Source organism: Ochotona curzoniae, unplaced genomic scaffold (genome assembly GCF_017591425.1).
Source record: "Ochotona curzoniae isolate NIBS_2020 unplaced genomic scaffold, NIBS_Ocur_1.0 contig_21, whole genome shotgun sequence".
Classification (NCBI taxonomy): domain Eukaryota; kingdom Metazoa; phylum Chordata; class Mammalia; order Lagomorpha; family Ochotonidae; genus Ochotona; species Ochotona curzoniae.
The window spans coordinates 11,162,010-11,174,456 of NW_024465322.1; the positions used below are offsets into that span (position 1 = coordinate 11,162,010).

At 38.4% G+C, this 12,447-nt stretch overlaps 1 protein-coding gene across 1 annotated transcript in view; it reads left to right on the forward strand.

The window, feature by feature from the left end:
- Positions 1–12,447, forward strand: part of TLL1 (tolloid like 1) — a 101,844-nt gene that overhangs the window by 42,112 nt on the left and 47,285 nt on the right. Inside the window, exons 2-7 of the mRNA XM_040971421.1 lie at positions 3,034–3,144; positions 4,986–5,066; positions 6,498–6,650; positions 7,149–7,266; positions 7,727–7,905; positions 9,157–9,262. Of these exons, the coding sequence (XP_040827355.1) occupies positions 3,034–3,144; positions 4,986–5,066; positions 6,498–6,650; positions 7,149–7,266; positions 7,727–7,905; positions 9,157–9,262 (748 nt within the window). The remainder of the gene's footprint in view (positions 1–3,033; positions 3,145–4,985; positions 5,067–6,497; positions 6,651–7,148; positions 7,267–7,726; positions 7,906–9,156; positions 9,263–12,447) is intronic.

Below are 12,447 nucleotides of genomic sequence, written 5' to 3' on the forward strand. Positions count from 1 at the left end.
TTGCAGGAAAAAAATCGGTGCTTCTAATGATGCTGACAGAGACGATCATCTGTGATAATGGGGAGTTGACCATGTCGGACCTAGTCTGCTCTGCAGACCTGCTGTCAGGGAGTGTGCATTTTGTCCCGATGGCTGTGATTGCTATGCAAATGAAAACTACAGAAACACAATTTTTCTGTCTACTTACTGCTGTGCCAGAAAAAGGAAGACTGGCTGAGTCTCTGTCAGTTGCTGGCCAGAAATTTTTGCGTAGTAGCACACATGCCAGTTGTAAATAACTAGCAAATTTGGATTTACCTTAAATCTTTCAGGACAAATGAAATGAATATTTATGAAAATCAGCAACTTCAGTATTGTAATACACAAAATATTTCGTGAGCCCAGTTGTGTTTCGTGGGGCTTCAAATAAGTTTGCAGACGACAGGACTAGGAGAGAAGCTTGTTTTTGTGCAAAGATTTGAAACTGCTGCATGGTTTTTTCATAATATACATATTTCTGTGAACTGATTGAAGACCCCTTGACTTTTTTGGATGCCTGGCTTTAAGGGCATCAGAGAATTTGTGGTTTCTGCTACAGGTATGAAACTGGTTAGAATCAGGGTTCAATTTCAGGCATTAAACTCTGAGCCACTCTATTCTGTATGCACTTTGTGATTTTTTTATGACCACACAAGACAGTAAACATCTCAACTTCAGTAAACTGACATTCTGTTTTCAGTGGGAAAGAAGGGCAGGATGAAGGAGTCTAGTCTTCTAGTCTTCATGAATTTTTTTCTTATGTTGAACTGATAATATAACATGAACCAAACTCTATTTTCTTTCTTTCTAGATTTTCACCTAAATCTAATCCCATCTTACCTCATGAGAGATTTCAGTGAGAAAAATAAAATGGGCAGATGATTTTATGTGACAAAGTGTTACAAGAAGTTTAAAGAATAACATCGCTATTAAGACTGGTGTTTACATTTCAGAAGTTAATTTTCTTAATTAATGTTTTATAGCTTTAAAAATTCCTATATAGTAAACTGTTCATCCAGTATAAAATGATCATTTGAAAAGCTCAGAGCATGTCACTTTGTAAACCTTTTAGAGTATTTTTCTATTTCTGTCTTGGCTTTAAAAGAAGAAAGAAAGAAACCTGTGTCAAAAATGAATATTCCAAAAACCTGGACCATTGTCATTGTTTTATTGTTTCTTGGTTATTCTCTGCCTCAGATTTTGGGTGTTTACTGAAGTTACTGCATTTGGACATCTGGCAGGACTGACCAGTTGGTTGGTCAAGGAGGCTAATGTGTATTTCTGACCTTGAAATAAGCTCGCATATTAGTTACAAATGAATTCTCCCATGATTTCACAAGAACGTAGATCGCCTTGTTTTCTGAAGCATCACAGCATAGCAGGTGTAAACTCAGAGCCAACTGGCTGTCCAGGTCCAACGCACTGACTCTGAGGTTCCTGATAGCTGGGCAATGCCTGGGTTGTTACCGAGGATCAAAAGCCCGACACCAAGCTTTGGATCAAATATGTTTTCTTTTGGTAGTGGCGTGTCCACTTTGCAGAGATCTAAAGGCATGTCACCTTTGGGGAAAAGCAGCATTCATGGGTGAACTATGCTGACATTGTCTTTTTGTGACGTCACCTCACTTTGTTCAAGCAGTCCCAGCATACAGGTCGTGAGTATTAGGACTCTTACCCATCAGTGAAGACTTACCGAGGGTCACAAGATCCACAGGAAACGCAGTCATTCTCTTCAGATTTTTTGTTTTAAATATATTTATATTTAAGAGTTTCGGCCGGAGCCGCCAACTTCCAGGAATTCACTAAGATGACGAACACAAAGGAAATGAGCAAAGGCACCCATTACATTACCCATTACTCCAGGCCCTTTAGGGAACATGCAGTTGGTCCTTTGGCCACACACGTGCGCTTACAAGAAAGGTGACACTGCAGACATCAAGGGGATGGGTATTGTCCGAAAGGAATGCCCCATAAATGTTAACCATGGCAGAACTGGAGAGTCTGTAATGTTACCCAGCATGCTGTTGGCACAGTTGTAAACAAACAAATCAAGAGCAAGAATCTTGCCAAGAGTTTAAATGTGTGTATTGAGCATATTAAGCACTCTAAGAGCCAAGAAAGTTTCCTGAAACAAGTGAAGGATCAGCAAAAGAGAGAAGCGGAAGCAAAAGGTACCTGGGTCCCACTGAAGCTCCGCCCAGAACAGCACACGTTGTCGGAACCGATTGGAAGGAACCTGCCGGAGCCCATCCTTGATGATTCATGGCGTAACAAGGGAAAGAAAAGTAAAAGACCTCTGGACTCTTAAACAAATATATTTTAAAACTGCATAAAGTTTAACGTTTCGCCATATTTACTTCATATATAGGTATTATATACATACATATGTAAATGCCATCTTCAAAGTTGGGATACTAACATCACGAATGGATTTATGACAGTGATCATGAAATAGGGGAAAGAATGCTATGTTGTCATTTACATGGCGTATTTCAGTGGGGCAGTGTCTAGAATACCAAATAATAACTATGGACTTTTTATAACCCATCTGTATTGACTTACCCGAACAGAGGAAAACATTGATATTTTTTTGCTTGTAGAGAAAAGGATCCCTTCATACAGTGATGTTGGGAAAGCAAATCAGTATGATCATTATGTAACTAGTATGTAGAGCTTCTCGGATTTTCACATCTTGACATTTACAGATAACCTCATGATACGTGATTTCTTTTTTCAAGAATCACTCCCCCTCCTCCATAAATCAATGACCTCAAAGTAGGTGCTTTACCTGTCCCCACAAATATCGAAGTAAAAAAGAAATAGGGGTTATGCTCTTAAACAATGGCTTAAAATTGGTAACTGGTGCTTAAATTAAGCCCTAGTGACTCTGTAAAGACATCTGTCTCTAGGCCATATTTCCATACAAATAGAAGTTTCCTTCTTTCCTAGTTAGTTGTGTTTGCAGTTATTTCATTCTGAAATATTTTACATTCTAATTCAGCTTTCCTTTTGCAGCTGTATTTTGGGGTGACATTGCCTTAGAGGATGAAGACTTAAACATCTTCCAAATAGACAGGACCATTGACCTGACGCAGAACCCTTTTGGACAGTTGGCTCATGCCGCAGGTAAGGCTGATGGCTTCATTCAGTTTTTATTCATGTTACTGGAATTATTCCTTTTAAAACGTTGTAGCTTCTCTGGGTCGTTTTTCATGTCCCACATTCCAACTGTGATTTCCTGCACACCAATTAGCCTGTTAAGAGACTTAGTTTCTACTCAGTTTTCACCTTACTCATTAATTTAGTTAGCATGCTGTATGTGTTAGCTCTGTTTTCAAATATATGCATAATAATTATTTTTTCTTTTCCTTTTCAATGAACTACCTACACAGAAACTTATTTCATTTGCTGACAGAATCTTTCTAATCACTAACAATATTATTAGACACGTTATCACAACTTGAAATTTTACTTTTTCAATTCTGTCATTAGTCTCATCTTTAGCATTATTATAATATTAACAAAGACCTTTTCTTTTTCTCATGATTAGCTCCCATAAATCTATTTATATCTGTTTCAGACCCATCTAACATAAATATACTCGCTACATAATGGTCATTTTAAACACACAGATGTCATACTTTAAAAATGTTTCTTGTAACTGCTTAGGAATGAGTATGTTTAAGTATTACCTCATCTTTCTAGAATTTTCAATGAAAAATTTCAAAAATGTTTCTCAAGACGCACAGCACAGATGTGACCATGTAGTGCAAACAATGCAGCAGGTTCTTAGCCACTGAACAAGCACTCGAAGCTACTTGCCTTGTAAGGTCTTACGTGAATTTTTCTTTAAGAGACTTACATGGTAATAGATCTTATGAATAATTTCATTTCCGATTTAGGAAATTAGGTTTTCACGGTAATTTTATAGAATAACAGTGATTGGAAGGAAATAGTTCTAAGTTTGAAAAGCTTGCTTTGTTCATGAATTCCAGCCCATCAAGACTCCACAAACAAATCAGACACTCAAATGTTGAATAAATTCACCTTCAGTTGCTCTAGTGACATTACTGATTGTACTTATGTCTCTATTAAGAAGTTAAGACAAATAGGTGATGAACTGTCAATGCCATTGTGGGGAAGTCCACGTTAACTATCACGGAGCTCGAATTTTTACTAAATTTTATGTTTTTTGATTTATTACAAGAACCTTCTTTTTCTAATCCCTTTTTGTAAAATTTCAAGAATATACATTTCTTTGTTTCTGTCTTCTTCCTTTTTTGTGACCAAATTCTTCACATTTATTTTCATAATTTTTTTTCAAATTAAATAACAAAAGCAGACTGTATTTTATAGCTGGTCATTGTTATTTTTTAAATTCTTGTGATTTTTTCCTGAGGATTTATTATTGATTTTTATAGACAAATTATTTTTTCAAGATTCACTTGACTGATATAATTTTAAAAAGGTTTAAGTTTTGGATAAAACTTTGGAGCAGAAGTCGCAACTCATATTTAGTCTTCTAGTGTTCTTATTTCCACTTCTCAGTTTGGCCTCTGAAAATCTGAAGTTTGCACTGGGGTAAGAGCTGGAAGCTGGAATGCAACCAGCAGAGCAAAGACCCTTGCTGTCATCTGCAGAACTCAATGGAATGCCAAGGTCACACTGGAGAAAAATGTTCCATGTCAGCAGTAAATGGTTCAATTGTCTCATTGTCCTAATAAAGTCATTTACACTGCTCTCCGAGTCGCCTTCTCCCCTTTGTTCGTTGCCAGCATTTGTGGCTATACAACTTTCACTGTCTACAAAGATTTATGGATATTTCATAAATACAGTATTTCCATACACATGAAGAAGATGTTTAAAGGAAAACATCAGTCTTCTCTGTTACCGTTACTTATTTGCAATGATTTCTAAAGGTTACTAAATGCAACTTAACTGTTGTTGTTGTTTGTTTGTTCTTGAAGGTGGACTTGGAGATCATGCGATTTCGAAGAAACGAGGGGCTCTGTACCAGCTTATAGACAGGATAAGAAGAATTGGCTCTGGTATATCAGCGCTTAAAGCTCAGTTATTCACTTGATAGCCCATAAGTACCATTCTCAAAGTTTGACTGAAATTGAAGAGTCATAAATAACTGTTTTGGAAAAATTCTGCTAATCAATTGATTTTATGAGCTTACTAGAAAATATGAAATGTTTTTGTACGGTTAGGAAAAGATAACTCGGGAAATTAAATTCTGATTTTATAGTTAGTATTTATGTTATTTATTAGCCATTATTTCCATTATTTGTAGAGATGAATATTTTTGTAAAAGCTGTGTCTTCATTGCTCACGTCTCAATAGCCCTTAAAGTGGTGAATTACTAAGCACTTATAGTACACAGATGTTTTTCTCCAGAATAGTGTAAAAACCGATGTGTTAGAGACATTCCGTATTAGTCATGTTGTGGTGCTAACTAGTCAATAAACTTTTCCATCAATGGTAATAGTTGAATAAAAAAAAAGCGGGCAAATTTGAAAAGAACAAAAAATACTATGAAAGGCACTAAGAAAAAGTGAAAGCCCCCAGGGAGTGGGCACTTAACCTAGCTGTTGGGAGGGCCACATCCCTCCTGAGGTCAGGTCCCACCTGGAGCCCTCATCCTGGCTTCCTGTTGGTGCATCTCTAGAGGGGCTGCGGATTACAGCTCCAGGACGTGGGTCCTCGCCCACATGTGGGAGACCTGGCGGAGTTCCTCCTTTCCGGCTTTGACTCCAATGGTACTCTGGCTGTTGCCGGCCTTTGGCGAGTCTCTAGTGGATGAAATCTCTTGATCTGCATCTCTCTGTCTTTGACCTTCTGCTTCTCATGTAGATAAATATTGGGAAAAGGTAAATCACTTCCGACTTGGACGCTGGTTGGAAATAGTGTGCGTTTTGTTCTAGTCTCTAAGTAGGAGTTAACATGGAGAGAATGCACGGCCCAGGTAGACCAGGACCACATTTGTCTTGATGTGATTTTATTTTACATCTATCCCATGTAAAACTTACAATTCTAAGCTTTTGTACATAATCTCAATTCTTACTCAAAAGATGGGAAGTTTCTCATGAATAAGACTAGTTTGAGTATCATGCACTTATAAGCAATATAGATTTTATTTTGTATATGTATATTGGAAGTGAAGTAAGAAAGTTGCAAGCATAAACAATTTTTCTGTGGTCTAAGTTTTGTTTGCTATTAGGTGTTGTCCGTAGATTCATTAAAGTTTATTCAAGGTATCAACAAATAGTGTTTTGATGTGAAATATTTAGACATTTTAATGCTCTTTCCAAGAATGTAAAATAACTGAAGTTTTACTTTTTTCTTTACTTCATCTCGATCCCAGGCATATTTATTCAAATATGTAAACAAGCCATTTTAGTTTTTGACCTATAAGAGGTAAATGATTCCCTGACCCGAGACTTCTGTTTCACACAATGTTTTAAATGTCACTGCAGGCTTGGAACAAAACAGCACAGTGAAGGGAAAAGTGCCTCCCAAATCCTCAGGGCCAAATGAGAAGAACCGAGTGCCCAGAGCTGCCACCTCAAGAACTGAGAGAATCTGGCCTGGAGGTGTGATCCCGTACGTGATAGGAGGCAACTTCACTGGTAAGGTCCTCTCAGAATGCTGACCTTGATGCAGAATGGGAAGCTGCCGTGCTGATTGTATATTTTTATAAAATATGAATGTCAAAAGAATGGCATTAAATCATAATCCTACTGGCAGAAATACTCCATTAACCTCGGTTATTAGTTTAAAATATCTTTTAATTAAAAATAATAAATGTAGCCTTGTCTAAGAGCCTACAGTTCTGTCCTGGCTTTTAGACAGACTTTCAAATGTTCTCATGCAATCAGGGGACCAATCTCTTGTCCACTGACAGAAAGAATGGCCCGTTTCTAGAACCTTGTCCACACATATTTGCAGAGATAACAAGCACGCAGCTTCTGATTGTAGAATGAGTGCCATGCTCAACAGTGACTCATTTGTGGTGCTACAAGTCTCAGGATGATGACAGCAGTGGCATTCCATGTGGCTCAGCCACGCTCTGAATGCGCTCCTCTCAGGGCTGGACACGCTGTATTAATAACCAGCAATCTTTCCAGGCAGCCAGCGAGCCATGTTCAAGCAGGCCATGAGGCACTGGGAAAAGCACACGTGTGTGACTTTCATTGAAAGGAATGATGAGGAGAGCTACATTGTTTTCACCTATAGGCCTTGTGGGTAAGTGGAGCCAAGAAATGACTTAAGTAAGTTTGGGAAAAAAAATAAATAAATAAAACCCATAGTTTTTGTTTTATAATATGTGCTTTGTCTTTTGGTCACAAAGGCCTTGGATGTTACATAAGACCTCAAAAAACTGTAAAAAGCAATTAAAATATTTGTGCAAAATTTTTGAAATGATGCCTACTGTTTGCATGTACACAACCAGCATGTCATGATTTGTGACTTCTTTGCTGAACACGTCTGAAGATGACTTATGGTATGCCCTATAATGTGTAATCACAAAACCACTGCGTTGATTGTTTGGAATTGTTAACTGAACATAGATTTACAAGGATGCCAGAAGCAGGGCTCGTCACGAGGGAAAGAGCTTCCAAGTGAGCCAGACTTGAAGGCTCATCACAATGATTGACAGTTTCCCCACGCTGGCTCCTTGTCCCCACTTTCTGCTGTGTTGTAGGTGCTGTTCCTATGTGGGTCGACGAGGGAATGGACCTCAGGCAATCTCCATTGGCAAGAACTGTGATAAATTTGGAATTGTTGTTCATGAACTGGGTCACGTGATAGGCTTCTGGCATGAGCACACACGGCCGGATCGAGATAACCATGTGACCATCATAAGAGAAAACATCCAGCCAGGTGAGAGCTTTCCTAGGTAACGGAACTATTGTGTGAAACCAGGTAGGAAGGACATCTCTCTCCATGCAACATTCCTTCTGTTATGTTCATACTTTATTTTTTTCTTCTTAGTCTCCCACATGGGCGAAGGGCCCAAGGCCCTATGTTGTCCTCCCCTGCCTTCCCAGGCCATAAGCAGGGAGCTGGATGGAAAGTTAACATCTGCTTGTACTGGTGCCCGTATGGGATGCCAGCACCACAGGCAGAGGATCAGTTTGCTGTGTCCCATGGAGACCCTAGAATGACTGTATTATTACAATTGTGTTTATGGACTTCATTGAATCTATTCCCCTAGTATAATATCACATTCTGGTGGCTAAAGTACTCATTTTGCCAATTCATATCCAGGTGTGTGGCCTGGGATAGGGATAGCAATGGAGGACAGCCCAAAGCCTTGAGACCTGCATGGGAGACCCAGAAGAAGCTCTAGGCTCCCGGATTTGGATCGGCTCAGCTCTGGCCATTGCAGTCATTGGGGGAGTGAATCAGCAGACAGAAGATCTTCTCTGTTTCTCCTCCTCTCTGTATATTTAACTTTCCAATATAAATAAATGGATCTTTTTTTTAAAAAAAAATGAGGTTACAATAACATAAGTGAAAAGTAAAGGAAAAAAAAGAAGAAAAGAAAAAAGAAAGAAAAGAAAAAGTTCTTATTTTCTTCTTGATCAAGAAGACATTCCAAATAGAAACTTCTTTTCATAGAAGAGAACCTTGTTTCAATTTTGAACAAAAGTAGAATAGCCACTGTTTTACATTGAATGCTGAAGTTGCGTTGTTCAGCTCTGCAGTCAGTCTTTATCAAGTTTGTTTCTACATGCTTTCACAGCAAGGCTATGAAATTCTGAATCAAGAGGAAGAAATTGTGTGTGTCTTGGCAAATGTAGTCATAACAAAAAGGTGGGAAATCTGGAGAGGAAAACAGAGATGTTAAAGAAATTTCTATTAGGGGAGAGTAAAAGAGTATACATCAAAGTTTGCAAACTTTGGTTTTACAAAGTTTTCACAGAAGTCATCAAACCGATCTTACATTGCTCTTTCTGTGTGAGCTTAGCATGACCACCTCTGCTCACAGCACATGCTGGGACTCAGTGAGCAGCAAGGAGATGGGCCATTTAAGGAAGAGCAGATGCAATTCTGCTCCAAAGAGCAGGACAGTGCTGCCCTTTGCTGCCTCGGTTAAGGGTTTGAGATTTCGTTTTCCCTGGTTCCTAGGTCAGGAGTACAACTTCCTCAAGATGGAGCCCGGGGAAGTGAACTCGCTTGGAGAGGAGTACGACTTTGACAGCATCATGCACTACGCCAGGAACACCTTCTCAAGGTTGGACTCTCAGGTTATACTTTTTGACTTTTAATTCCTTTCTCTTATATGGCTCCTAACGAAGCTCTGCTTCCTGTTAGAACCAGAACTCCTTTCAAATGTTGTTTCGCTTTGAAAGAAGTAAAGCAGCAACAACAAAAAAAAGATCACATCAATAGCATACTTTTAAGATATATTCAAAATACCTTATGGCATTTCCTAGCAAACATGGACATTTAAAATAATAATGAACATATTACGAAAAATTTGCATTATTTCTATATTTAAGCTACTTTACAAATTTCAGTTAAAATAACCAGCAAGTCATCCTGTATTTTAAATTTCCACAGCATTGTGTAGCTAGAATTAGAGATTCCTAAATCAAACGGCCCACTTGGTCCCTGAGCTGGAATATCACACTCTGCATGCAACCTGGGTTGGATACTGTGTGCTTTTGTTGCTCCAGCATCACTTATACTCAAAAAAAGGACACCACTCCATGAATCCGACGGGAACATGTCAGGAAGGCACAGTTCGCACTTACCCTGCTTTGTTATTAAACTTAAGATTCTTTCATTCACCAAATACACTTTGTAAAGAGTGAAGTAAATTTGGGTTTTGATCTACTTCATTCTAAAGATGATGTCATCCAGGAACAGGTTGCCAGGTAAGGAACTGTTACGCCATTCAACTCTCCCGTTCGCTTGGCATGATCAGGCTCAGTTTACACATCTGTGCCCGTTGCAACTCCTTCTGGTGCCCAGTATTTCCTTCTCGCAGCTATTTTTAAAGGCAGGGTGAGGGAGGAAAGAAAAAGGTTGAACTTATTCCAGTTTTCAATAAAATATATTTGGTAAAATATAAAGGAAGTTGTGTAAATGAGCCAATGCATTTAAGAATCATTCTTTTTTAAGAATCTAAACTTGGAAAAAAATTGTGCATTGTACTTTGAAAACTTAATAGGAATATGGAATTAGAGGATAATTTATTTTGTTGCTAGAGTGTCTTAAACTCGATACAGGGTTTCTTTATAAGATACATTTTCCATGAAGTTTTTGAAAACTCTTTCTTTGTATTTTAAAAATCATTCTGTGTGTGTGTGTATATATGTATACATACAACTATAGTAACTATAGGAGCTATCCACATGCTTATTGTTCTGGAATTTGAACTCATATTTTGCTAAGAAAATGCAACCAGAAATTTAGCCTGAAATTATTCATAAGGAGTAATAAAATTTTATATTTGAACCAGTTCTTAGAGTGGAATTTTCCATAGAGACGTGTAACCAATGGGTATTGGTCCAAGTTGACAAGTCATCTCTTTGGTGCTGCTGAGTTCTGTTATCTAGAGCTAGCTGAAGCGTGATTATTTGGGCTCAGGAGCTGCCGCAGTGTGCAGGAGGATTCTGTACTGTCTGTCCTGCAGTGAGGAGTCTTTGCTAAAGTGTGTTCTGTCCTGTTTCCACTTTTTTTGGGTTCTTTCACCATATTTCTCTTAGCATTATTTTCTCCTGGTTCACCCAGCCTAAAGCATAGGACAAGATTTCCTTCTAATATAATTATGACTATGCTTCATTGTATAACCTGCTTTCTTTGTGCCTTCAGTCATCAGTGGGCCTTTGGGTTGGTTCCACTTATTGGAAATTGTGAACGGTGCTGCTATGAGACATGAGTGTGTAACTGGCTCTCCGAGACCCTGTTTTCTGGCTTATCTAAATTGTTTTGGGATCGTTGAAGCCTATGGTAGTTCTGCTTTAAAATTTTGAAGTTTTATTTATTTATTTGAAAGGCAAAGTTACAGGAAAAGGGACAGAGAGTATAAGATCTTTTATCAATATGGCAACAGTCTCTAGGTCTCACTACAGCAGAAATTGCCAGATCTGGCCCAGGCCAAAACTAACTGTTACAACTAAAAATGCTCTAACAATGTTGAAATACAAAACAATTGTCTTTGTACACATTAAGAAGGCTAAGGTGGTTTAGCAGTTCTAACAGTTTATTGTGGTGGATCGTTGGGGATATTCTGTGTTTAAGAACATGTTATCTGCAAATAAAGCTAAAGCCTCTTCTGCTGCTGCTTCTTCATCATCTTCTTGCTCCATCCCCTCTTCTTTCTCTTCGTTTCCCTGTTCTTCTTTTTGCTCTTCCTTCCCTTTCTCATACCCGTTCTCTCCCCGCTTTCTCTAACTTCTTGCCTAGTTACATTGGCCATAAACTCCAATACCTTGCTGATCAGAAGTGGTGAGGGTGGGCATCCTTTTATTGTTACTGATTTTACAAGCAAAGTTTTGTTTTTCACTGTTGAGTATGATGTTAGCTCTGGGCTTTTTACATGTGGCTTTCATTATGCTGAGGTGGCTTCCTTCTCTTTCAACTTTGTGGAGTGTTAATCATGAAAGGATGTGGAATCTTGTGAAATGCTTTCTGTACATCAGTGAGATAATCATAAGATGTTGTCCTTTGTATTTAAAGTTTTATATTTTGCCATGCACTCCATAATGGTTACAGCTGTTTCCGTGAATGTAGTCCATGGAATAGATTTAGGAAATCAATGCGGGAAGAAATTTGAATCTACGAGGCCTTCAGAGTCATGGATTTTGTAAGATAAATGCTTGCAAACTGTTTTCATTAAAAGAAGAGTTCTGCAGCTTTGCAAGACTAATTCATTTGCTATTTTAACACGACTAAACAAATGAAGAATGGCTATTAGAAGTAAACCCCAGTATGATTTGTCTGTGGCCTATTGATAATGCCTCCTTGAGGAAGTCTTACAACAGCCTTCCTTGTTCAATGGCCAAGACTTGGAGAAAGAGAATGGTTAATTTCCTGCCCACAAAACAAGGAGAAGGATGAGTGATTAACCCCTTTAGGATGGAAAAGATGTTCCCTTAGTAGACAGAATGAGTCAGAATTCATCATTCCACTGGCTGGGCTTGCATATATCCACTCCAAGATGTAATTAACCTATTCAAGATATTGAATCCCTTTGGAAAGCTTAAAGAATGAAACTTCCCAAAGGTGGCCTACTTATTTTTGGAAATAGAAATACAAAACAGCCAATAGCAGTACTGAATGACTGCAGAAGTTTTAGCACTTCATTTGTTTCAGTTTCCCCACTTCATGTCTGTTGATCCATGCAGCATCGTTGAGAAATGGTTCTCAATGTTACCTTGTAACTCAACTTCCCTTTCCAATTACACTGAT